The sequence below is a fragment of the Cololabis saira genome, chromosome 11, assembly GCF_033807715.1.
Source record: "Cololabis saira isolate AMF1-May2022 chromosome 11, fColSai1.1, whole genome shotgun sequence".
Taxonomy (NCBI): domain Eukaryota; kingdom Metazoa; phylum Chordata; class Actinopteri; order Beloniformes; family Belonidae; genus Cololabis; species Cololabis saira.
Window position 1 is genome coordinate 45,896,526 of NC_084597.1, and position 26,966 is coordinate 45,923,491.

At 44.2% G+C, this 26,966-nt stretch overlaps 1 protein-coding gene across 2 annotated transcripts; it reads left to right on the forward strand.

Annotated features, from left to right (window-relative positions):
• The first annotated feature begins 4,422 nt into the window (after positions 1 to 4,422).
• fer (fer (fps/fes related) tyrosine kinase) lies at positions 4,423 to 26,393 on the forward strand. Of its 2 annotated transcripts, none has more exons than XM_061734602.1 (20): positions 4,423 to 4,559; positions 14,991 to 15,115; positions 15,216 to 15,347; positions 16,497 to 16,670; positions 16,753 to 16,852; positions 16,938 to 17,121; positions 17,340 to 17,477; positions 17,557 to 17,676; positions 18,477 to 18,599; positions 18,680 to 18,881; positions 19,082 to 19,180; positions 20,744 to 20,950; positions 21,076 to 21,198; positions 21,271 to 21,327; positions 21,425 to 21,543; positions 23,244 to 23,338; positions 23,428 to 23,551; positions 24,464 to 24,618; positions 24,754 to 24,876; positions 24,985 to 26,393. In XM_061734602.1, the coding sequence occupies exons 2-20, from the start codon at positions 15,047 to 15,049 to the stop codon at positions 25,119 to 25,121; spliced, it is 2,481 nt and encodes an 826-aa protein (XP_061590586.1). In that variant the 5' UTR covers positions 4,423 to 4,559; positions 14,991 to 15,046; the 3' UTR covers positions 25,122 to 26,393. The 2 variants fall into 2 exon arrangements, with proteins under 2 accessions (XP_061590586.1, XP_061590587.1); XM_061734603.1 differs by having other exon boundaries at positions 20,747 to 20,950.
• The last annotated feature ends 573 nt before the right edge of the window (positions 26,394 to 26,966 follow it).

Sequence of the window (26,966 nt, forward strand, 5' to 3'; positions counted from 1 at the left end):
ACCCACCTGCACCGCGGGGTTTAGGATAAAAAGACGCTACAGAGTCGGGATTCAGCGGCTCAGAAAAAGAGCAGTGGAATACGTGCGAGGCGGGGCTGATCTCCGCAATTAGAAGCACTCTATAATTGTAAAAAGAATTTCACTTATCACGGGTTCTTTTTGGAACATAACCCCTGCGAAAAACCAGGGATTGCTGTAATTCCACGTTGCGATTTGCGAAACTCGCTTTCTCTTGGCTCATGTTTTTGAACGCACACACACGCCCACCACGTTTCCTCCCGGTCTCTGTGTGTGAGAAAAAAAAGCCTCACTGTAGCCAGAAATAACGGAGTAACGCACCGTTTGGATGAAAAAGGGTCATTGAATTATATTTATCATCTTAATTTTTCATTATAACGCACAGGCAGCAGGGAATTAGTGCGTTAGGTAGCAGTGCTGCGTGTGAAAATGCGCTGATAGTGATCGGTGATCGATTTGCCTGGCATCGATTGATTTGGTTTCAGAACCGGACAGCTGCTCCAAAGAGCGTCTGAAAGAGCGAAACTAAAGGACGGTGTTAAGAAGTCATCTGGGAAACACCCGTATCTTAGGGTTCTCTCTTAAGTGAAACCTTCTTTGAACCTCTCTTAAGTCCTTAAGAGAGGTCGGATCTGGGAAACCCGGCCATTGTTATTATTGAAGTCTTTTTGGAAGGGAAAAAAAATATTAGACTGATCCGATTCCAAAAACACAAGATGAGATGTGGATTTCCTGTGCGAGCACATGCAAATAGACTTGTCGGTGAATGGTGGATGTAGTCTAGAAGGAGATTATCAGGAAGAATTGAAATTGTGGGACGCATCATCAGTAGTGTTCCTCTGGGTCATGGGGTGTTTCGGCCCTTTACACTATACACCCTCCCCAGAGGCGGCCAGCTGTAGGATGATCAGACCTCAGCTTGCGTCCCGAGCCCAATTAGCCGTGAGAGTCACCTATTGTCTAGTGGCGGACATCTCAGGGGACTATGCGTGGCAGGGCCGTCCTATTCCCTGAGTCAAGCCTAGGCTGACCGCATACCTCCTGGCACATTACTTTGGGGCCCAGCTGGGGTCCTTTCTCTTCAGCCAGAGACACTGGCTGCTTCTTTCTGCTGCCTCTGATGCAGCTTTGACGGCTCTGTGCTGGTTCTGGCCCTTAACCCCCAAGTCCCTCAGCAGTTTTGTGGTGGATGTTCCCACAAACCCCCGGCACCCAACCTCCACTGGGCGGACTTCCGCGTTCCAGCCACGGTGTTTTGCCTCTGCGGCTAAGTCGGCATACCGCAGATGCTTCCGCTCATATGCCTCCTCCATGGAATCTTCCCAGGGTACGGTGAGTTCAATGATGTATACCTTCTTTAGGGCGGGGGACCAGAGCACCAGGTCAGGCCTCAAGGTGGTGGTGGCCATCTCTGAGGGGAAAACCAGCTGTTTTCCAATGTCTGCCAGCATCTTCCAATCACGTGCTAGGCACAGCTGGCTTCTCTCCGATGGTGTGGAGTTGCTCCTGGTAGCTGTAGTCCCTTGATGGACAAAGGCCGTTGCCCATGGTGTTGTTGAGGTGGTAGTTGTTGGCAGAGATAGGGTGTTGATGCTGGATCGTTTTTCCTCCAGTGTGGCAGCAAGGCTCTTCAAGACTTGGTTGTGGCGTTTCTCCAGGCCGGGCGGCTGGTTGTTAGTCCAAGGCGTCCTCTTCCTTGCTGAACATTCCCCACGATGTCAGCATGTTTAAGAGCTGCTGTTGCCTCCTCACTGCTCTTGCTGGTCTCCACTTGCGCCCAGTAGCCAAGGTCGGTGCATTTTCTCTGACCATCTTTGGATTCGTTCAAGGTCATCTGCAGTCGTGTTTTGGCACACTTGAACTCCTCCGTAAGGCTGGTGAGGGGCAGCTTGAGGACACTGTCTCCGTACAGGCCTATGGTGGTGAGGCAGCGAGGGACTCCGAGCCACTTCTTGACGTGGACTGTGACTCTTCTCTCCAGCTTCTCTACTGTTGAGATGGGCACCTCATACACTGACAGGGGCCACAACACCCGGGGTAGTAGACCAAACTGAAAGCACCAGGTCTTTAACTTCCCAGGGAGTTGGGTGTTGTCAATCGCCTTTTGGCCTGCACTGATGTCATTGCGCAGTTGCTCCACCTGGTCTTTGTCTTTCAGGTACGCATCGTAGAGCCTTCCAAGGCTTTTGACTAGCTGCTCAGAAACAGTGGGGATTGGGTCATCACCGATGAAGAACTGCACGTCCATAAGCACTCCCTTGACCACTGAGATGCTGCGTGACTTAGATGGTTTGATCTTCATATGGGCCCAGCTGATGTTCTCCTCAAGCTTTCTGAGTAGCCTCCTGGTGCATGGGACGGTGGTAGTCAGTGTGGTGATGTCGTCCATGAAGGCTCTGAGGGGAGGGAGGCGCCGGCAAGAGCCGAGTCTTTGTCCGCCTACAACCCATTTCGAGGCTCGAATGATAACCTCCATCGCCATGGTGAAAGCCAGGGGAGAAAAGGTGCATCCAGCCATGTTGCCTACCTCCAGGCACTGCCATGAGGTGGTAAATTCAGGCGTGGAGAAGCTGAATTGCAGATCCTGAAAGTAGTCTTTGACCATGGTTGTGATGGTATCCGGGATGTTATAGAACTCAAAGGTGGTCCATAGGAGCTCATGGGGCACAGAACCGAAGGCGTTTGCAAGATCCAGGAAGACCGTGTGGAGATCCCTTTTCTCCAGTTTTGCCATTTGGATCTGGTGCCAGATCATGCTGGAATGTTGTAGGCACCCAGAGAAGCCCGATATCCCTGCCTTTTGTACAGATGTATCGACATACTCATTTTTGTGCAGGTACTCGGCCATCCTTTGTGCAATGACTCCAAAGAAGATCTTGCCCTCCACGTTAAGCAAGGCGATGGGGCGGAACTGGCTGATGTTTGTTGCGTCCTTCTCCTTCTCCAAGGCGTGCCCTACGCCACGCCTTGGGTATGGTCTTCTTCTGCCATACTGTCCTCATGAGGCTCCAGAGATACCTACAGACATCTGGTGCGTTCTTGTACACTTTGTATGGGACTCCGTTTGGCCCAGGAGCTGATGCTGTTCGCGACCGATAGACGAACTTCTCCACCTCTTTCCACGTTGGAGGACCGGTCTTGAATTGATCTTCTGGGGGGTCGATTGGTGGGATGTCTGTAGTGTAGTGTATCTACTGTAGAGTAGTGCTCCTCTTGCAAAAAAAAAAACAAAAAAAATATGAAAAGAAAAGAAAATCAAAAATCAAAAATGGGGATTTTTTTTAAACAAAACTTTATTGAAAATATACAAATTCTCAAAGAGGATAATGGACAAATATCAATTTAAAGAATTGATATTTATTAAACTATCCAGTTTAATAAAATTCTAATCCCCTGATATCAGAGCCACCAGAAGTGCGACTAAAAAAGATTGCTCAATTCCATTCAGGAAAACCACATTCAGCCAGGCTGTGTTCTCATTCAGAGCATCACACCAATGGAATACAGTACCACAATCAATCAGAGAATCTCCATCATATCACTCTTTTAAAGTTCATGCAAAGGACTGGCTTGTTGACTCACAAAGATGTGAGCACTAGTAATCCTACTACTACTAGTGGTAGTGCTAGTAGTGGCTCTCTTTAATACAAGCTATTTAAGATGATTGTAGGCTACTGTACTTTTATTCATTTGTTTTATTCTATTCTATGTTTGCACTGTATATGTCTTTGTCTTGATATGTCATGCATGCTGTATTCGTGTTTATGTCTATTGTGCATTTTTTATTTTATTTTTCAAAAAAGTCTATTAACATCTGGCGAAGGGACTGCCGATGAAAATTAGCCTTTCGGCTAACTCGGGTACATTTACTTTCTGCAAGGAAACGTTGATCAATGTACAGTGTCCCTTTTTAAAAATAAAGAATTATGAATTATGAAGAAGAAAAAAATAAATAAATAAATAAAAAATTCCATTTGCCCTAGGAAGTCGGAATTTCCGAGTTCCGAGTCGGAATTTTCAACTGGAACGCCCCTCGAAGTGGGATTTCCTACTCGGAAAGTCGGGGAATCTTCACCAACCCCGAGTTAACATTCCAAGATGGCTGTCCCGGCTGTAAACAGTAAGTAGAAGAGAGCTGTGCTGCTCCTTTCTGTTTCCTCTTCATCCACCGTGATTGAAAGTTGCAGATGCACCGCATATTTGTCCAGAAGTTGCTTGTATTCGGACAAGGCAAGCGCTAGAACAGCTTTCGTTTTCCGACTTTGCAACTGGAACGCTTATAACTCGGCTGTGACGCCATTCCCAGTTCCAAATTCCGACTTCCGAGGTAAATGGAACGCAGCAGTGTTGCTCGTCACGTGACACGACCCCCCCTCCTTCCCGCGTTTCCGCTTCCGGCGGAAGCCCCTCCCTGAAGCCGCGGGCCCGCAGCCTGGACGACGGCAGCAGGAAAACACCGGGACGGGGAGGACATGAGTCCGCGGACGGACATGAGAGGACCGCGGTGACCGGATAGAGAGCGAGTCTGCAGCAGCGTCTAGGTACAACACGACCCGGAGCCGAGGCGGCAGAACCACGAACATGTCCGTTATTTCAAACCAAGAGCTGCTGCGAGGCCAGCGTTAAGCCTGATTTATGGTCCCGCGTTACATAGTCGCAGACCTTACGGCGTAGGGTACGCGTCGACGCGCACCGTACTCTGCGTCGGTGTAACGCGGAACCATAAATCAGGCTTCATTAGCCCCACTGCTAACCCCAGTCTGCTGCTGGTGTTTCCTGCAGGGCGAGGCTCACGCCAGCTCCGTGAAACCCTTTGTTCTTGTTTTATTTGTCATGTTTACAAGGTTGCTGAAGTGTAACTTTAAGTGTTGTGTTATTCCCGTGAGGGTGAATCCAGCTTCAGTTTGTGTCATTTCCTCACGTTAGCCTATGTGCTAACGTAGCTTCACTCCAGTTGTTGTTTCCTGTGACAGCCAGACTAATGTTGGAAACACTCCCAACTTTAGCTTTAATTTGGTGTTTCTTTCAAACGTGGATGATACTACCTAAAATTGGCGACTAACGAGTGTAACTTGAGTGATAATAAGTGTAATAACAAAGTGATTAATGCTGCCTGGAAATCAATAGTATTTTATGATTATAATCGAGGATTTAAACCTCAAGAGAATGAGAAAATAACTGTTTCTATGTTGATAAAAGCTCATTCTAAATATATTAGATGGCCCATTTCCCCAAAGATTTAGGAAACTCACTTTAAAATATTGTATAAAGTGTACCCGGTTGCAGAATTCCTTAAAAAAAGATTCAAGTTCGAAGTTGATCAATGTGTTTTCTGTAAAGTAGCAGATGAAACTTTAGAACATATGTTTTTCCTGTGTCCAGAAACCTCTGGTTAGAATTAAGAAACTGGTTACTACTTAGAATAGAGGACATACCAGTCTTTATTATCTCTCATATTTTTTTCTTTATAACTTGAAGTCGAATGTATCTGACATAATGAATATAGTTAGTAACTTTAGTGCTGTGTTATTCCCGTGAGGGTGAATCCAGCTTCAGTTTGTGTCATTTCCTAGAGAGCAAAGGCTCACGTTAGCCTCTGTGCTAACCGTAGCTTCACTTCAGTTGTTGTTTCCTGTGACAGCCAGACTAATGTTGGAAACAGTCCCAATTTTAGCTTTATTTTGTGTTTCTGACGCTAAAGTTAGCCTCAGTGCTGAATGTAGGTTTAGTTTTGTTATTTCCTGTGAGGGCGAGGCTAACATTAAGTCTCTTTACTAACTTTAGCAGTAGTTTTGTGTTATTTCAGTATTTTCAGCCTCATTGTTAAGCTCGATTTTCCGTTTTTTTCCTGTGAGTATGAGACTATGGTTAGTTTCAGTGCTGGCTTCCTGTGTCTGTTTGTCTGTTTACAACATTGCACCGTGCATTACCACACGACCCTTCAGAAACCTACAGGTGACATTTGGGATCATCTTTCCAATTACGTTTAAGTCTATGATCAATAATAAGTAAGGTTGACCTGCCGACTGGATGCTGCTCATTAATTACCCTTCCTAGGCCAGTCAGGAAAGCCCTGTTTTCACTGATCCGCTTGGTTTGGGCTGGTACAGTTTGTATGTTTCCAATATAAAAGGGTCCCATACAACCAAACCGCACCATTTCTGGGACCCCTTAAGTTGTCGGCTGAGAGGAAAATGGTGCGGTAAGGACAGGGCTACAGGTGTCACATGATACAAACTGCAGATTTGTTGGACAGCAAAACGTCACTGCCCACAACAGCAGCGAGTTCAGTCGACCCTAGAAGTTTTCTTCTGTTTCTTCGAAGGTATTTCTGTTCGCTGCCTGCATCCTTCTCTAATACAATGCAGCATGATTCGTTCATACAAAGAACCAAAGGCCAAGCAGAACAAAGTTGACCTGCCAGATGAACTCCTATGTTGTTGTTTGTAGAGTCACATTTGTTGTTGTCACACTCGTATAACGCCACGCTAGGCATTTGGACTAAACCAGTTTTTCTCAACCCGGGTCCTTGGGGCACACCATCCTGCATGTTTTAGATGTTTCCCTGCTTCAGCACTAGGGGCTGTGTACTGAACTTCGGTTCTTTTATGGCAGTTTGCCAACCCTGGTCCTCGAGGCCGACTGTCCTGCATGTTTTAGATGTTTCCCTGCTTCAGCACACAAGTGGCTGTGTCATCAAAAGAATTGCGCAGACCTTGATGACCTAGCTAATTAGGACTATTAATTAGAATCAGGTGTGATGATGAAGGGAAACATCTAAAACATGCAGGACAGTGGGCCTTGAGGACCAGGGTTGGGAAACACTGTTTTATGGCACCGATTGAAATCCGTCTGTATCACCTGGTATCGAAAGATGGCCTGGTCTTTCGGTTCCTATTTTCAGTAACTAACTGTTTTTATTTATTTTGTAACGGTATTCTTTGCTGTCAGTGTAACTGTTTGTTTTTTTTTACTGCGTAACAAAATTCAACATAGCTATCAATAGAGTTGTCCCGATCCGATCACGTGATCGGAAATTGGGGCCGATCACGTGATTGCAGACTCGATCCGGACTCGGGCGTTATGAGCCGATCAGGAATCGGATATATATATCAGGGTTTCCGTTGTCCGGTAAAATATGCCAAAGTCCGGTATTTTATAATCTCTCCGGTCAAAATGTCCGGTGAAAATACTCACTGGGGCTGCGGGACTAGAGACGCGCCGAGCCCCGGTGCTGGGAGCCGAGAGGAAGCGGAGCTGCGGCGCAGACATCCACGTGTGCGTTGATTTATGGTCCCGCGTCGCACCGACGCAGAGTCTACAGCGTAGGGTTCCCGGCGACGCGCACCCTACGCCACACCCTACGTTGAAGGCTCTGCGTTGGTGTAACGCGGGACCATAAATCAACGCACACGTGGAGTAGTGGGCTCGGAGCGCAGAGCACGCCTGTTTGTTTTGAAGCTGAAGCAGCCCTATGCTATCATGTCTGTTGTGTGGAATTACTTCAGAGTGAACGAGGATTTTTTTATACTGACTTAAGAATGTTCAAGCTGCCTACCTCCTATGTGCTCAGTTTACAGTACACATGTTAAAATATAATAAAAGGGTCATCCTGCATAATTTTCTTTTCTCTTCTTCATTTTTTATTGTTTTATAAAAGTATCGGATCGGGACTCGGTATCGGCAAGTCCTCAAAATCAAAGGACTCGGACTCGGACTCGGGGGCAAAAAAACCTGATCAGGACATCCCTAGCTATCAATACACTTTTCAAAAAAACACTCTCTGTGCAATACGTCTTTTTAAAATATGAACAGCTCCCCATCAAGCAATCTCCGTCAAAAACCTGTCCATTTCGCTAGCGGTGTCCAAGCATGTACCCCCCCCCCCATTTTTACACCTTTCAGGGCTCCAGACTGCGACCAAATGCTCGCATTTTGCGACCAAAATTTGAGTATGTGCGACTGAATTTCATGTCCACTCGCACACGTGCGACCAGTAAATTTGCCAGTGTTTTTTTTTTTTTTTTTTTTTTACAAGTTAAACGTGGAAGGAGTGCCTCAATGAACCCCCATATTTGCAGGCCAATGAGTGTGAAAGGGAATGAGTTGGGGGATCTATTTATTCATTTATTTATTTTTTTTTTTCGTTTAATTTCACCAGCTCAAAGCAGGTATTACGCCCGGACGACATTTAATGCGACACAACTCGCTGCCGCCGCGGTGCGCACATAAAGTTAGAAGAAAGAGGCGGCGGGTATGTTTGGTTTTAGTAACATCTTGCTCAGGCCATGAGTCTGCAATGGCCCAGACGGGAGACACATGTAGCTCAGTGCTTAACTTTTATTTTTAATCCACTCTATATTCTTCTGGTTGTTCTCCGATATGTCCCCCCTCTAAAGCCTGAATTATGGTTCTGCCTTAAATCGACGCAGAGCCTACGCCGTAGCCTACGGCGTAGGCTCTGCGTTGATGTAACGCGGAACCATAAATCAGCCTTCACCCGGTACATACATAGGTTTCTCTAAACATCTGTCCCCGCTACAGTTTTAACTAAAGGAAGATGTGCTCCAATACAGCAGGTCTCATAATTTTATTTTGAACACTGCTTAAAATTAGCTTGACACAAATGAAAGTTAAATTTTAACACGTGGGAAAAACACCTAACCTTTTAAGTGATGTGTGTTGTCAGGTGTAATGGCATTTTTAGGTTAGACATAAGAATATTTCTTGGTAAGATCCTTAGTTATTAGAGTGAAGGCAGTGAATTTGGTCAACTGGTGTAGGTTCAGGGTTTTAGTAAAGACACAAGTAGGGAAATGTTATTGGCCAGTACCCCCAATATTTGTACATTTGTTAAGTACTGTGTTTAACAGTTACATTCATGGCTGAAAGGTTACTAAGCACTTTGTTACCAAGCACTTTTTTTATCATGTGAATGTATGTTTTTTTTATATATAATGACAGCAATGGTGCTGTCAGTTTACTTTATGTTGCGGCATCTTTAAAAATGCACAATAAAATGTAACACTGCATTTGAAACAGCACATTGTGGTAATTCATTAATCTATTATGAAATACGTATTACTAATACACTGAAATGTAGTAGAAATGTAAACATTTGGTTAGCGTGTCGATAAACGATGTGCGCTCCTAAAATTTCTGATTGTGCCCCTAAAAATTTTCAGTTAGGGGCTACTGTGCTCCTAGTGAAAAAAGTTAGTCTGGAGCCCTGCCTTTGCAATGGCTCTGCGCCCCTCGCCCACTTGGGGAACCACCGAGTTATAGAGAGTTCACTGGTGTTATTGTAGTGGCAGTTTACATCCCACCATCAGCTGGTACAGACGCTGCATGTGACATCAGCTCTACTGTTGCTAAGTTACAGACTCAATTACCCATCGCGTTTGTAGCAGTCACTGGTGATTTCAACTACGTCTCTCTCTCTGACACATTTCTGATGCTTTAACAATTTTTCAAATGTTCCACCAGAGAAAACAAAGGGTTTGATTTGTTTCACGCAATCGTCAGAGATGCATACAGCTAGTGCTGGGCGGTATACCGGTTCATACCGAATATGATATGATCTTATGATATGAATTTTTCATATACCGTAATACCGGTGAGTAGCGCACACAACGTTGGGAGCGCCGCGCAGCGCGGCGGAACGCAGCGCCGCTGGACCCTGTTTGTGAGGGGACTGTTTAGCCAGTGAACAGTGAGCAGAGCCGGCAGGGAAAAGTCAACAGTGCCGCGTGTCCGCGTGTAACTTAAAATCTACCATGGCCTCAGCGTTAGGGCTCGGCCAAGTGAGACTTTATAAATATATGGGCTTTATAAATGTATTAAATATATGAGCGCGGAGTCGGCGAGGAGCTGCGCACGGCGCCGAGCACGGGCCGGGCGCACAGTGAGTCACGCTGTGAAGCCTGATTTATGGTTCCACGTTAAATCGACGCGGAGCTTTCGCCGCTGGGATTTTTGAGTTATTTATGAAGAAGTTCTGAGTTCCCTCTGAGCAGTACTCGAGTTGAGGGGGGATGTGATGGCACCCTCCCCCCTGAAATAAAAACGGTCCAAATCATCCCCCCCTGAAAAAAAACGGTCCAAATCATCCCCAGAGTAAAACTGCCATCCCTCCTTTCCATCCCTTATGTCATTTCATCAATGAATGTGGTTTTACTGCTATTTCAACATTTAGAGTCATCACCAGAAAAATAACACCAGAAAAATAACTTATTTGACCATTTTCACATTGAAATTTCACTTGAAATAAGTAGGAAAATCTGCCAGTGGGACAAGATTTATCTTCTTATTACAAGCAAAAAAATCTTGTTCCACTGGCAGATTTTTCTACTTATTTCAAGTGAAAATCTACTTGAAAACAGACTGATTTATTGCTTGTGTAGTTGAAAAAATACATGAGAAAAGGACCTTGAAAAAAATAATCGCATTGTAAACGGCATCATTTTGCATCATTTTATCATATTTTTGCAAATCTGTATTTATACTACTGTGGACATTAATGTTTTTCTACAATGTTTCGTCCTCATTACAGTAAAATAGGCCATTCTAAGTCAATTTACTGCAGCAATTCCTTTCCAAATCATTAGAAAATGTGGTTAACACCCAGTTGTGCATGAAAAAAAAAATACAGTGATATACCGTGAAACCGATATAATTTTGAAAAATACCGTGATATAAATTTTTGGTCATACCGCCCAGCACTACATACAGCTCCTCTCCACAACCTGCTCTCGGCAAGGTGGATCATAAGCAGGTCTTTCTCTCCTCCACCAACAAACCCATCATCCAGAGGCCATCATCCTGTGACCTAAATGACTGTAAGGAAGTGGTCACATGAAGCTGAAGAAACACGGCATGGGTGTTTTTCAGGTGCTTATAGGCTACAGGCTGGGATGCACTCTGTGAACCACATGGAGATGAGATCAATTCCATGACTGAGAGTGTGACTGACTATACCAACGTCTGTGTGGACATCATCATCTGCACCAGAGGACAAACACCAGTGACCTGAAAGAGCTCCTCAACAAGAAAAAAAAAGTTTTCAGAGAGGGAGACAGAATTATTGAAGTCAAAAGAAAAACAACTGAAATTACAGATCAGAGACAACAAGGAGGTATGCAAGAGGAAGTTGGAGAGCAAGCTCCAGCAGAACAACGTAAGAGATGTGAGGTCAGGGATGAAGATAACAGGCTTCAACCAGGAGGACCAGGACAGAAGCAATGAGCTGAACACAAACTTCAACAGGTTCAGTTCAGAAACAGTCCCAGCATCCTCCTCTCCTGCCCCCAACCAGAGATCTCCCATCCTCCCTTGACCCACAGCTTCCCTGTCACACCTCAGCAGTCTCATCTTCCTCTTCAATCATGGATACATGTGCTGTTCCATTGTTGTCTCCAACCTATACACCCCCGACCCCCGTCCAGTCTGTCCGTGTCAGGCGAAGAGGCAACTGGAGAGACTGAATAGGAACATGGTTGCAGGTCCGGATAGTGTCGGCTCCAGAGTCCCGGGATTCTGCAGCACCTTTATAACATCAGCCTGAGCCAGGAGAAGGTTCCTGTGCTGTGGAAGTAGGCCTGTGTTGAAAAAATTGATTTTCCAATTCTAAATCGATTCTCATATTAATTTCTAAAGATCAAAAAAATTTAGCTTAATTACAACTTTTGATATTTTTTTGTTTATGCTCAAAAAAGGAATGTTTTGTTGGACACGAGAATAACGTGTGCCATGTTTTTGCCTTTAAATATGTTTAAAGGTATGAAAACATCAAAGTTTTCAGTTATAAGTAGATAAATTGTCTATATTTAATTACTTCATATACTGTCTTATAGAGCTGGGTATCGATTCAAATGTCAAGAATCGATTCCGATTCTTAAGATTCAGAATCGATTATCACCATTTGATTCGATCCGATCCAATTCGATATTGATTTGGGTTAGCGTTGCCTGGATTAAATGACTGTAAAATAACTATTGAAATAATAATTTCACAATAATTATTGTGAAATAACTAAGAAATAAATAACTCAAATAGGCATTTCAATATCCATTTAAAGTGCAAAAAAAGAAAGAAATTGCAACAGCTCAAGCAGTAAACAAATTATTTTAGCTTGTCTGATTTATTCTGTCACCAGACACACAGCTTGCCATGAAGCACCTGGCATTTTTCAGGTATTTCATGACAGACCGTGTCCGATAACAGAGAAACCAAACAAGCTCTAGTAAATATAGATAATATGAACTTCATTGAACTAATATAACATTTAGAAATTTAAGCTGAAATGTCCAGCATTTTCTCTAACGAAAAAGAGTTTTCAAAACTAGTGGGACTACTGGGATTAAAGTTCACCAGGCAAAAATGTAATGATGAAAAAAAAAATGTTTTAATTAAAAAAATAAAATAAAAAATCGATCTTTAGACATACAAATCGATTTTTAGGAATTAATATGAAAATCGATTTTTTTCAGCACAGGCCTACTGTCTTAGGGTTACATTCCCATAAAATGCTAAAAACCAAATTCAAAAAAATTAAAGACAGAAAATGGAAAAAATAAAAATGGAATGTGGTAAAAAACAAAACCAATTTCATAGGACCTCTGTTTGCTGCCCTGGATCTGTTTGATAATTTTACCCCACACAATGTTTCTGAAAGCAATATCGGCATTCTGGGAGGTGATTGGTCCTTACAGCATCATTAGTTGCCAATACTTGCTGTTGAATCTAAACATAATACTAGTATTAATATGTTGCATAATTACACATTCATATATTTCATGCAACAGCTAAAAAAACAGTTTAAATAACACTAACCCAAATCAATATCGGAATCGAATCAAATCTTGATATTTGAATCGATCCCCAGCCCTGTGTGAAAGACATCCTGCCTTGTTCCAGTCCCAAAATGAGCTGATCCATTGTCTCCTAATGATTATAGACCTATGGTCCTAAAATCTCACATCAAGAAAGTCCTGGAGAGACTTTTATTGGCCAGCCTGAGTAAGCAAACAAGCACCTTACAGGAGCCATTGCAGTTTGTTTATCGTTGTGTGGTTGGAGTTGAAGATGCCGTCATACACCTGCTTCAACAAACCCAGAGTCATCTGGACAAAAGCAGCAGCACTGTGAGGATCATGTTCTTTGATCTCTCCAGTACATTTAACACCATCCAGCCTGCATTACTGTGTCAGAAACTCCAGAAGACACAGGTGGACGTCTGCTTAATCACCTGGATTACTGATGACCTGACAGTCAGACCACAGTTTGTGAGACTGAATGATCCAGGTGATCAGCACCACAGGAGCACCACAGGGAACTGGACTCTCACCACTCCTTTTCACGCCCTACACGGAGTCGGAGTCCTGTCATCTGTATAAATGCTCAGATGACTCTGCAGTTGTGGGGTGTATGAGTGATGGACGAGAGACTTAAAGGGGACCTATTATGAAAAACACGTTTTCTCTTGCTTTAACATATATAAAGTGGTCTCCCCTCAGCCTGCCAACTCAGAGAAGGACGAAAGCAACCACATTCTGCAGTGTCCGTCCAGCCGCCCAGATGAGCCGTCCAGTGTGATGTAGATCTACGAGCCAATAAGATTCTGCTCCCGTCGTTACGTAACGACAGGAGAGATTTACATAGTTTTGCCTCCGATGCGCGAAACCACGCCCACAACCAGCTCCACCGGCCGGAGCGTCCGCCATTTTTTCGTAGCGGAGTATCGTGATGGCGTCTGTTCGAGCTAGACATGCAAATTGCTCTGTTGTATCTCTGTATCTCTGTATCTCTGTTGTAAAAACTTGCTTTGTTCCCTCCCCTGCTACGCGTCATTCAGGCAGCCAATCAGCACAGAGCCTCATTATCACAGCCTCCCCGCCCACTCAGAATCCCGCATAGAGAATGAGGTTAGAGACTGGGATGATAAAGACATTCCTCAGAGGCTGAATTTCTAATTTATTTTGCAGAAAACAATCAAAAGCTTGTTTTTAAGACATTCAAGACCTATTTAAAATAGGTATTGGATGCCATAATAGGTCCCCTTTAAGTACAGAGGAATGGTGAACCATTTTGTTGCATGGTGTGAGAACAATCCGCACTGTCTGAAGTTGAAGACAAAGGAAATGACACCAACTTAGGCTATTTGCTTAGGTTCTTCAGCGTTTGCAGCACGATGATGAATATTTTCTATAAGTCAGTTGTGGAGAGGTCAATCACATCTGCAGTCATTTGTTTGGGGAGCAGCATCAGAACCAGTAACTTAAAGAAAACTTACAGCTGATAAAGGAGGCTGATTCTGTTCTGATGACTGTTTCTGGAGCCTCTTGAGCTGATTGAGCGAAGGAGGATACTTTATAAAATGAAGATGGTCAAGGACAACCCTGAGCATCCACTTCACAACACAGTGATTCAGCAACAGTGTCTTTAGTCAGAGGCTTCTTCAGATCCACTGAAATACAGAGGATGATCCTTCAGACCGCCCACAGCAATAAACCGCTACAATGAATCTCTGAAAAGACTGAAAGCACAAAAGACTACCGCAACAATTACTTTCTATTTGAGGAATAATGAAGTATTCTTTCATATGAATTCAGTTGGACTTCTCTGTCCTATGTAATCTACCACGTTCTGCAAGAGAGTGGATTGGGACTGCATGTCACAAAACATATTGTCCAACACCGACATTTGTTCAGCCAGTCTGTTGTAATTGTGATCTGCTATTGTTACTGTCATGAGCATCATTAAAAAAAAAAAATAACCCCATGGTGGGTTTCACCCTGTTATTCCATTTACATTTGGCCTAAGCTGCAATTAATTGTACCGTCAGGGGCTTATTAGCTTGACTTTTAAACTCGAGTCAGTTAATCCAAAAAGGACCACAGTAGGGCCACAGTAGTTTGGGGTATTAAACACAGGGTATCCACTAATTTAAAAGGGTCATACCTCTCTCTTCACAGAGGACCATGCAATCATCCCTCTCTTGGCCACACTGATAGAAAAAGACTGATCCAGGATGGGTTTCGGTCGGGATCTGAGAAACTCCCATGAAGGATTACTGAAGCTGCAGGACTGGGAGTTAAAGGTACATATAAACTTCTAGCTTCTGGAGAGGATCATGTTCTTCATTAATAAATTCCACTTTGGAGGTGACGTACTAAAATTGTGTGTGTGTCACGCTCTAGCTGCTGGAGACAGTGAAGCGCTTCATGACACTGCGGGTCAAAAGTGATAAAGAGTACGCTGCCCTGCTGCTCAGCATGACGCAGCAGACGGAGAAACAGGAAAGTGCTGATTACATCAGCACTGTTAGCAAGGTGAGACACCCACCTCCTCTGTCAATCCACATGTAAGCACTAGGGGTGTAACGATACACTAATCTCACGATACGGTACGATACACCATATTGAGGTCATGATAACGATACGATATTATAGCAGTATTTTTTTTAACAACCTTGAATGAGGAACATATGACTGTAAAAAATTGTCTTTTATTTGAAAGACACAAAATACAAAACAATACTATACGTTTGCCCTATTGTTACAGTTTGTAATGCTTTATAACTGTTTAAGTTTTAAAGAGAAAGCCAGGCCAACCATTTTCCACAAACTGAACTAAAAGTAAATGTCAGGTTTACATTATGATCTTCAGTTTCATACAAGTACAAATATTTGGCCACAAACTGAATAGTTTCTCTCATGTATGATTTGACTTTTTTCTTTTCCAGAAATTTAACTAAAATTAAATGAATAAATAAAAGTAAATAAATACATACAATTTTACATCATAAAACAGATTGATTCATTCTCACCTTATAAGTGTAAGAGGAGATTTATTTTTGTTAAGAAGGTTATTTTGGTAATTCAGGGTTCATTATTTTATAAATATATTCTTTATATTCTGATGTAAATCAGGGACTATAATGACTCTAGTCAGTTTATCTGTAGTGATTAGTCTGTTTTAGATTGGGCGGAGTGATACGCCACAGTATGGCACTAGGTGCTGTGTTGATGTTCTAAAATCCTACACTGTTGAGGGACATTGAAGTACACTGGAACTCAGCAGAAGTTTCCCCGTGTTTATCCTACTCACCACCCCAAAAAGGTTTAATTTAATAAGGTAAGGCTTAACTCTACACCAGCCTTACATCAGTAAAAGTTCAGAGCTCAAAACCCTGCAAGAGTCCTGTGATCAGGACCAAAATGGGACTAGTTTCTTCTGAGCGGAGGAAGATTTTGGTCCGCGGATTGAGGCGCGGTCGGCACGTGTGGTCGGATGCGCGTTACTAGTCAACACAATGGATTAATATTAATAACCCAATATCGCGATACAGTTTGTCACCTCCACGTCACGTATCGTGACGTTTTTGTATCGCAAAATTTCGTGGCACGATATATTGTTACACCCCTAGTAAGCACTCTGCAGGTAAATGATGTGTGTGTGTGTGTGTATGTATGTGTCAGTCATGGTCACAAGTAGTCCGGCATACTGAGGCATTGGGGCGGGTCATGAGGAGTCATGCAGATGACCTGAACTCTGGTCCCCTGCACCGCCTGGCCACGCTGATCCGAGACAAGCAGCAGGTGAAGAAGAGCTACCAGAGTCTTCATCTGCAGCTGGAGAGCTACAACTACAAGGTGTGGTGGGGAGCATGGGGCGGGCTCTGCTCTTGTCCCTGAAAGTCGGCTCAGACTCGCCTTTTCGCCCTGTTGCTGTTAGGTGACCAGAACAGACCTTGAAAAACTGAAAGTGACGTATCGTCAGCTGAGCCGTGACGCCAACAACGCCAAAGAGAAATACCGAGAGGCTCTGGCCAAAGGTGGGTGCTGGTTGGCTTATTTACCTCATCTTGGAGGTCAGGCAATCCTGAATCCTCCCCGTCCATCTGTCTCACCCAATAACAGGCCGGGAGGCAGATCGAGCCCGCGAGCGCTACGACAAATCGATGACGAAGCTCCATAATCTTCACAATCAATATGTTCTGGCTGTTTGTGGTGCTCAAACGCAGCAGGAGGAGCATCGCCACCATGCCGCGCCGGGACTGCTGGACTCGCTGCAAAGGATGCAGGAGGATATGACTCTGGCACTGTGAGTCACATCACACACATCACAGCAACATACAATACACGACCCTCCCACACAGCCTAGAGGACCACACCCCTGAAACACAGCCCTGGCCACTCACACATGACCACACACTGGCTGCAAGACCTCACACACACTGTAATTCTGCCTTGTTAGAGTAGTAAAAGTACTTTTTAGGGGGGAGGACAAGAGATCAGCCGTATTTGTGTCTACTTCTGTAGTAAAAGTATTCTGGAGGAGTACTGTGAGATCAGCAGTCTTCTGACGGAGGAGATTGTGAAGGTCCATCAGGAGATCTCGGCTGCCATCAAGCAGATCGATCCCCTCGCCGAGTACCAGCACTTCATTGATGCTTACAGGTCAGTTAGGCCCCACCTGACAGTTGCTGTCGCTGTTTTTTTGGTTGACGTGGTAACAACTTGCCGGGATGTGACTCAGGTCTCCGGAGACACCGGAGGCGAGCATTGAGTTTGACGTATCTCTACTGGAGGAGACTGACAGTATTCCGGCCAATGAGATCCTGTGGAACACGCTGACGGCTGACAGCCTGCAGGCCACGTGAGTTCCTGCTCAGTAATTCTGCACTTTCAGGTTGTTTTGCACCTACAGATCCTTTATCTGCAAAAATTATAGATTACTAAGGGTACCTTCTGTCACAAAAAGCATAATAACACATACAGGACCGTCTCAGAAAATTAGAATATTGTGATAAAGTCCTTTATTTTCTGTAATGCAAAAATGTCAAACATTCTGGATTCATTACAAATCAACTGAAATATTGCAAACCTTTTATTATTTTAATATTGCTGATCATGGCTTACAGCTTAAGAAAACTCAAATATCCTATCTCAAAAAATTTGAATATTCTGGGAATCTTAATCTTAAACTGTAAGCCATAATCAGCAATATTAAAATAATAAAAGGCTTGCAATATTTCAGTTGATTTGTAATGAATCCAGAATGTATGACATTTTTGTTTTTTAATTGCATTACAGAAAATAAAGAACTTTATCACAATATTCTAATTTTCTGAGACAGTCTTGTACACCTTTAGCACACCAGATGAACAGGTTTCTGAGGTGGATCAGGCTCATTGTTCATCTCTTGGTACCAGTGGAAGCTCGCTGAAAAAGGAATACAGGGGTCAATCATCTGAATCTGTGTGGTGTTCCTGCGATATGGCCTGCTTTCTGCTCAAACATTCAGAGTTTTTGACTTGTCAGTTTGGGTGGAGCCGGTTCTTACCAACATGTCACGCAGTAAAAATAAGTTTTAAAATCACTCGTAATAAACCTGTGGATGTTCAATTCACTTATACAGTTCACAGTTGTGAAGAGCTTACTTTTTTTTTCCTGCAGGTTGTCATCAACGACGGAGGACCTGGCTCTAACTCAGCAGAATCTGCGGACGAAAGAAGCACTTGCCAACGACCTTGATGCCAAAATCCAGACGAGTCAGCAGAGCACTGAGAGGAAGAGCGAGTGAGTTTCAGGAGGCAGCACCAGACCCACTCTCTCTCCGTCTGCATCCTCATTGTCTGTCTGTCTCTCTTGCCCCTCAGCTGTGTCCTGCTGCTCAGTCAGAAACTCTCTCTTCTTGAACTTCGCCAAACCGTCCAATCACTGCGCAGCTCCGAGGCACGCCTCGCCTCTCAGAAATCCCTGTTGGACACCAAGATGGCTGCGGCAGTTGCCTCCCCTCCGCCACCGCCGGCCCCCCCTGCGCTGCAGTATGAGGATGACACCCGCTCTGTCGGATCCACTGTAAACTTCTTATCACTTCTCACGTGCTGGTGACTAGTGTGCAAAACAGACGGGAAGAGCTTCCCATTCAGAATAAATGCACTATTTGTTTTAGATTATCAGAGTTAAATGGAGAGCTTTTATTCTGAAATGTAGGCTTTTGTTTCTTACAGAGAATACGCTCCTCCCTGCCCCCCCCTCAGTAACTGTGTGTGTTTCAGGACAAAGTGAAGGAGAAGAGCTCTCGCTTTGATACCCTCCGTCAGTCTTTGGCTGGGATGATCCGACCTACTAAAGCCATGCTGGGCTCCTCCTCCTCAGTAAGCTTCACCTCATCACCTGGAAAACAGCTCCTACTGTGTTATTCCCTAACCCCACCCACACTGTCCTCTTTTACCCCCTCAACCTCTATAATGACTACGTTTACATGCAGTCAAAATTTGGGTTATTGTTAATATTCCGGTTACTGAAACATTGGGAATATTCCGTTTCCATGGTAATTAATCATTCGGAATATCTGGATCAAACCAGCGACGCACGGAGAACGTGATGGCGCAATTCCTGTCATTTCCGCTTCTTCTTCCTGTATCCAAATTCAAAACAAATGCTGCTTCACACAACTTTTCGCTCACCTTCTTTTAAATCTTCTATCCCGGTACTTTCTACCGTCTACAAATGCAGAAATGTTCATATCCTTCATTACATTTATGAAGTGATTAGTCTCCTCCTGGTCTTGGTTTCTCCGTGTTTATAAGAACTTCCTGGAATCAAAAGACCAGGATTCCTTGTGAACAGAGCATGTGCAGAAAACAAATTCATGTTCTGTTTGATGGGGATATTCTGTTTGGTGTTTACATGACCCAATATTCAGGTTTTAAAAGGAGTAACCCAGGGGTCATATTGGGGTTTTTAAAAACCCGAATATGAGCAAATTCGGGTTATTCAAAGGGGTTATTGGTGTTTACATGGCCCTGCAAATTTGGGTTTATTGCTAATATTCGGGTTTCAAAAGGGTTATTGAGTGCATGTAAACGCAGTCACTGTCATGTTTCACCTCTTCAGGTATTGCCGTGTGAAGGGATGAATTTAAAAAAAAAAAAAAAAAAAGTCACTCACCATCTGTGGTCTCAAATAACTGACTAAAGGGCTGGGTTAGATTCAAGGTGACCAGTTAGACTAATATCAGCGTTGCCGACCATGGTCCCAATCTGTAGGTGATGGATTGATGCTTTTTTGCTTGTCAAATTGATCCTAAATTAGTACTTTTCTACATTTAATTCAATGCAGTAACTAACTTAGGCCCTGTTTACACGGAGCAAAAACGGAGGCGTTTTCATGCGTTTTGGCCGTTCGTTTACACGAAAACGGAGCTCAAAGTCTCCAAAAACGATAATTTCTGAAAACTCCGGCCAAAGTGGAGATTTTCAAAAACTCAGTTTTCACGTTTGCGTCTAAACAGAGGAAAACGGAGATTTAGGCTTCAGAACGTCACATTATGCAACAGAAAACGATCTCGTGTAAACAATGGAATTTTTCAAAACGTAGAGGGGGAAATATCCGTTTTTGTAAATACCCGGCTATGTGTAAGCGGGGCCTTAAACTCTGAACCTAAATTGGTGGCAGTCATCAACAAGAAAATGTATGTGGAGAGGACAGGGGTAAATCTTCACAAGCATCTGTTTCTTAATCCCTGCTTGTATATGCTAATTTTTCACTCACTTGACATTTGCACTGTGTACGTGTGTGAACGGAGGTACCTCAGTATAACTTTTAGTGCCAAACCAAAATTTTTTTTTTGTGCACTTCAGCGATAAAGATGACTTAAAAACCAGTTGAGACCTGCTTTTAACTCCAGATTTTTCCTCTTGTGTTCCTCCCGACAGCAGTTTTTTGATGTGATCCCCACATCGGAGCGTCCCCTGGCAGAGCAAGAATGGTACCATGGAGCCATCCCTCGCACTGAGGCTCAGGAGTTACTACGGCAACAGGGAGACTTCCTGGTCAGAGAGAGTCATGGGAAACCTGGGGAGTACGTCCTGTCTGTGTTTTCTGATGATCAGAGAAGACACTTCATCATTCAGTACGCCGACGTAAGTATTCACGCACCTGGGACACACCTGAGATGCAATCAATATGTTATAATGATTCCAGGAGGAGGAGAGCCACAAATAAAGATCCTTCTGCCTCTCTCTGTCTCTCTCGCTCTCTCTGGTAGAGTCAGTACCGTTTTGAAGGCACGGGTTTCTCCACCATCCCCCAGCTAATCGAGCACCACTTCTCTACCAAACAAGTCATCACCAAGAAGTCTGGAGTGGTGTTGCTCAACCCTGTCGTCAAGGTAACCAGCTCTGCAGCATCGCGTCAACGTGTGCTCCTCAGCGTGAACCTGACAGTCTGACTTTCTGTGCAGGACAAGAAGTGGATCTTGAACCACGAGGACGTGGCGCTGGGAGAGCTGCTGGGAAAGGTGATGTCACTTCCTGTTTCCTCCTGTCATAAGTTTCATGTCTTCACTTTTTTTTTTTAAATGTTCCCATCATTTCCTGCTGGCCCTCTGTTGCCAGGGTAACTTTGGGGAGGTTTTCAAAGGAACGCTGCAGCGTGACAAAATGGCCGTCGCTGTCAAAACTTGTAAAGAAGATTTGCCTCCAGAGCTGAAGATCCGCTTCTTGTCTGAGGCCAGGTATGCATACAGAGGTAACCTGCAGTAACCATGGTAACGGATGGCTGTGCAGGTATAAGAAGACCATCCAAACTCTGTAGCCAAGTTCAGACCAGGAGAAACACCAGGGAGGTCCAGATAAAATGGATTCTGCTCAGCTTTGAAGTTGTAGTTTTATAATAGTTTAGAATAGTTTGTGTTAAACATTAAAGAACAGAAAGCAAACTTGTTGTTTATTAGCACAAAGAAGCAGTTGAGACAAAGGCCCAATCCCAATACTCCCCCTACTTTCTTCCACTAGCCCTACTTTCTATCACTACCCCTAAAAAAGAAGGGACAGATTTTAGGGCACTTGAAATCTTCCCAGGGGTCTGTCCCAATACTCCCACTACTCCTACTTTCAGCACCACCCCTAAATCAGGAAGCTGAGAGCCAAAAGCTGTTTTAATTTCAGCTGTATTAAGTTTTAATATTTTTTCAGGTGTAAAAATAACCGTTAAGATCCCCAACCTGGGCTCAGTTTATCCAAATAACGCCTGTTAAGAAATTTGATCTGATGTTTTCGGCGATGATGAAGAGCAGCCGGTCCGGAGCGCAGCAACAGCAGCAGCCGGAGTACAGACGTGATCGCGCTGCGCCATCGTCCCGGGGGAGAAACCTGCAGCTCTGTGGAGAATTACCGCTGGCTGAAATAAATCATTTAGGAAGATAAATGTTGGTTTAATAGATGAAATCTAACAGTTGTAGCTATGCCTGTTAAGAAATTTGCTCCGAAGATTTCGAGATTTCTGCCTGCCGGCTCCGGAGCTGATTTATGGTTCTGCGTTAAATCGACGCAGAGCCTACGGCGTAGGGTACGTAACCTGCGCCGTAGGCTCTGCGTTGGTGTAACGCGGAACCATAAATCAGCCTTTATTCTAAAAGATCTACTGATACAGAGTTTTCTTTGAGGAAGCTAGTGGAGAAGTTTAGGGTCTAAGGAGCTTTTCTGTCAATGTAGGTCTGGAGGAAATAGAGCTGACATGAAGATGTTAAGGTGGTCTGTAGGAGTGATGAAGAGGATTAACTAAATGTATTGTAGATAAAGTAAGAAAGTCTGATTGAGAAAGTGTTGGCTAAAGGTGCGGGTATGGTTCTGCGTCACACACACGCAGAGCACACGGCGCACCCGTGACGTCGTCACGAATCCTTCGGACTTCTCCGTCTCTCCATTTGGTCGCGGTGCAGTACCCCCCGCGGCCACTAGTTAGCGATCTTTTTCTGAATGGTTTATCCGACTTTTTCCGGTCACAGTAAATCAAAGAGATAAGGACAACTATTGTGCAAAAAACAAAAACAAAAAAAATCACATATAAACGAAGAAAAGAGCCCTGGAAGTTCACTACTGATTCAAACCGGAAACCGGAAATGCTTCACTTTCAAACGAACCAATCACAGCCCTCTCGGTCTGCGTGTGGTCGGCGTCTCCTCGACGCGTAGTTACAATTTTCAGGAGGTGCACGTCAGTGACGGCGCATGTGACGGCGTGTCCTCTGCGTGTACAAAAACCACACGCCGTAGACACGGCGTCGTTTTGACGCAGAACCATAATTCAGCCTTAAGAGGTCAGACGCCCCGTTTCCAACCCCCCGGTAGCTCCTGCTGCTGGTGAGGGTATTGACTGATTGACTGCCTGGAAGACAACACAGGTGTGATGATTGGCTGTGTGTGATTGGTTGCAGGATCCTGAAGCAGTATGACCATCCCAACATTGTGAAGCTGATCGGCGTTTGTACGCAGCGACAGCCCATCTATATCGTCATGGAGCTAGTTCCTGGTGGGTGGAGCTTAACTTGACTCTGTGTGACGTCTTATTGGTCCGTTTCTAACTGGTGAGTTTGTGTGGCTCCTTACTGCACCTGCCAGGGGGAGACTTCCTATCATTCCTGAGGAAGAAGAAGGATGAGCTGAAGACGAAGCAGCTGGTTCGCTTCTCGGTCGACGCTGCTGCTGGCATGGCCTATCTGGAGAGTAAAAACTGCATTCACAGGTAACTGGAGCTCCTACAGGTGACCCCTGAACATTGAAACAACTAATAGTCAAAGACTTAGGTGTTATGTTAGATGCTGATCTTAACTTCCAGAAACACATAGCTAATGTCTCCAGGAACTGCCTTCTATCACCTCAGAAATATATCTAAAGTAAGATGCTTTTTAAAAAAAACAGCAGCAACTACTAAACAAATAATCAAAATTTCAACAATTGCTCTGCAAAAATGTCAGCTTTAATCCCCACACTTTTTCAGTGAGTGGGGTGAGCTTGTTCATGTTCCAGATCCTCTCAAACCGGTTGCAGGTGAGAGATTACCACATGTATCTTCCTCAGTAGCACCGGGTAGTTGTGGGACCTGAAGCAGCAGGTCCCCGGTTAGATTCCCGCCGGCCAGACCATTACTTCATGTCATTCCCCTTCTATCTTTCCCCTATCTCTCTCACTGCACATATGTATTGAAGGCAAAATCTTAAAGGAATAAAAAATCTTGAAAAAAAAAAAATCTTTTTTTTTTTTTTTTTTTTTTTTAATTAATCTACCTTCCAACCTCGCCCCCCCTGCAATAGCGCCGCTATTCCGGTTCCCAGTTTGGGAACCGCTGCCTTAGATCATCCAATAAGAGTCTTCTCATCATACCTAGAATCCACACTAGATCTGCTCATGGTGCTTCAGTCTCTACTACACTATCTGGAACTCCTTACCGCAGGAACTAAGTTCTGCTCCAACAGCCCTCTTTCAAAAGCAGACTAAAAACGTACCTTTTTGCACAGGCGTTTGACTAAACTCTATATGGTTGGCTGAGTGATTGCACTTTTGTTCAAATTGAATTATTGTTGTTATTGTGGTGAAATGTGCTTCATAAATAAATTTTCCGTGCCTTGATAGTATGTTTGTTTCCCCTGTGTGTCAGGGACCTGGCGGCGAGGAACTGTCTGGTTGGAGACGGCAGTGTGTTGAAGATCAGTGACTTTGGGATGAGTCGTCAGGAAGATGATGGCGTCTATTCTTCATCTGGACTCAAACAGATTCCTATTAAATGGACCGCACCTGAGGCCCTAAACTATGGTAACACCTGTCCCTGTCCAACACCCATGAGGGTTATTTTGTTTAACAATCTGACTGGGGGGGGGAAAAAAGCAGCTTTTTCCTGCTCTGTGATTGGCTGCTGACGGTCTCCTGCTCTGTGATTGGCCGTCTCAGGTCGTTACACCTCAGAAAGTGATGTGTGGAGTTATGGGATCCTGCTGTGGGAAACATTCAGTCTGGGCGTGTGTCCTTATCCAGGAATGACCAACCAGCAGGCCCGAGAACAGGTGGAGAAAGGTAACCACACCCAGAGGTGGAGCCAAGTGTAGGGACTAAATCAGCAGTGTGACGTTAAGATTCATGAGCACCAACCAGGTAAACTGCTGCTCTGTTCCACTCTTCCAGGTTACAGGATGGCGTGCCCTCAGCGTTGCCCTGACGACGTGTACCAGGTGATGCAGCGCTGCTGGCAGTACAACCCAGAGGACCGGCCCAGGTTCTCAGAGCTGCAGCGAGACCTCGCCGCCATCAAGAAGAAGTGACGACAGCTGCCACGCCCTCACAGCTTCACTTCCTGTTTGTCCGTGCACGGAGTGGGCGTGGCCTCAGTCCACAGACTGTAAAATGCTGCATTGCATTGTGGGACACGATGGAGGGGAGCTGATGTTTCTATGACACCCGTAGCTTTAAGGACACAACTTCCTGTTGGGTCCTCATGTCTAAACCGGTGACCGTTTCTCACCTGGAACACGTCAGAGGTCGTTATGAACGTGAGATCTGGGCAGTCGGTCAGAGTCTGGCTTTACAACCGTATTTAAGTCTGATGCACAGCTCCCCCTGAGATTCTCCAACCACGTACAAACCAGCGCATCAGACCACTCTGGACGACCAGCAAACGTTCAACAAACGTCCATCGGTGTCACCTGACTCGAACACAGACGTCGTCTCTGAAACTACTGCTGCCGCAGGTGACCAGCAGGGGGCGACCTCAACTATTAATGGCATCATGGCTCCTCCCACAGCTAACGTTTACCTTCCTTTTCAAAGATAAGCTTCCTTACTGCTTACACGTTCCTTATGCCGAACACACTGACAAGAGAAAGAGCAAACAAACCATTCAAATAAAGTAAAACACTAAACAAATGCTAAAGTAAAAAAAAAGCAAAACACTAAAGTAAACCAATGTTAAAGTAAACATTAAAGTAATCAAACTGTAAAAATGTTTGAAGCTGCTAAAAACAGTTTTATATTTGTTTTTTCTTCGTTTACTCAGTTTTATTTATTGTTAAAAAAAAATCTGTGAATCCTCACAAAAATCTTTTTTCATTAAGATGACATTAAGCCCCTCCCCCCCGCACTGTAGCCATGGTAACATAGGGATGTTTCCCCCGAGGACCAATCAGCCCTCAGGAAATTTTATTTTGTTTGATTAACTTTTATTTATTGTTTTAATTCACTTTCATTTTTGCATTCATATTTTCTCCTCAGGCCACGCCCACTCCATTTTCAACTACTGGGAGATTTTCTGAGATTTCCTCCAGACTTTTCTTAAATGTAAATAAGACTTGTTGTCATGGTAACTGAACCAGTTATATTTCATGTACATTATTTACAAGTGACAGCAGTTATTCCTGATTGGTCAGTTCATTTCCTAGACTGTGAGGGCGGAGCTTGGTGATGTTAAAGCTCATGGCGCCACCTACTGTCTGTTTGTGTAAATGAACTTGTTTTTTTCACACTAACCGTCTTTTATATTGTAAAACTTGATATAAGAATATTATCATTTATTACCAAAATAAATCATATGAACACATTGATGTGGTCAGAGCTATTGATTGGTCAGAATTCCCCTTTGATAACATTTAATCTGATGCGGTACATAACCCCCACATACATGTCATGGAAGAGAAATCTAACTATGGAAAACAAAACTGTTTTTTGTACCAGACTGTAAAGTAGGACATTTTTAACAGATTTGAAACCAGATCCTAGTGGTCTGTAGAGGAACCGCAGTTCTTCTAACACTGAATTTGTTCCTTAGGGGGGGGGGGAAACCAAAACCCTCAAACAATCTGACTGTACAAAAAACATCCACAGAGTCCTTAAAGGAGCTTGAGGCCGGATTTATGAAAAAAATTCATATATGTTTTAAGTTTTCTAATAATAATGTCAGATGAAGCGTTCCAAACCCAAAAGAATGAGCCCTCTAGTGTATCTCTCCTTTGCCTTGAACAGGCTGTGTGCTGCAAAATGTGCTGCAATTCGGGCCCAAATTTCCCGCGCTGGGCTGTGGATGTGACGTCACATGACGCTGCATGCACGTTCTCCCTGTTCTCCCGTGCCGGCTTCACTGTTGGCTGCAGTACCCCCGGCGGCCGTCGTGGCGA

Excerpts from the sequence above, each read along its gene's own strand:
- fer (XM_061734602.1), top strand. The coding sequence starts at position 15,047 with ATGGGTTTCGGTCGGGATCTGAGAAACTCCCATGAAGGATTACTGAAG. Across the intron at positions 20,951-21,075 it reads TCATCATTCAGTACGCCGAC|AGTCAGTACCGTTTTGAAGG; the intron begins GTAAGTATTCAC and ends TCTCTCTGGTAG. Across the intron at positions 24,619-24,753 it reads ACCTGAGGCCCTAAACTATG|GTCGTTACACCTCAGAAAGT; the intron begins GTAACACCTGTC and ends TGGCCGTCTCAG.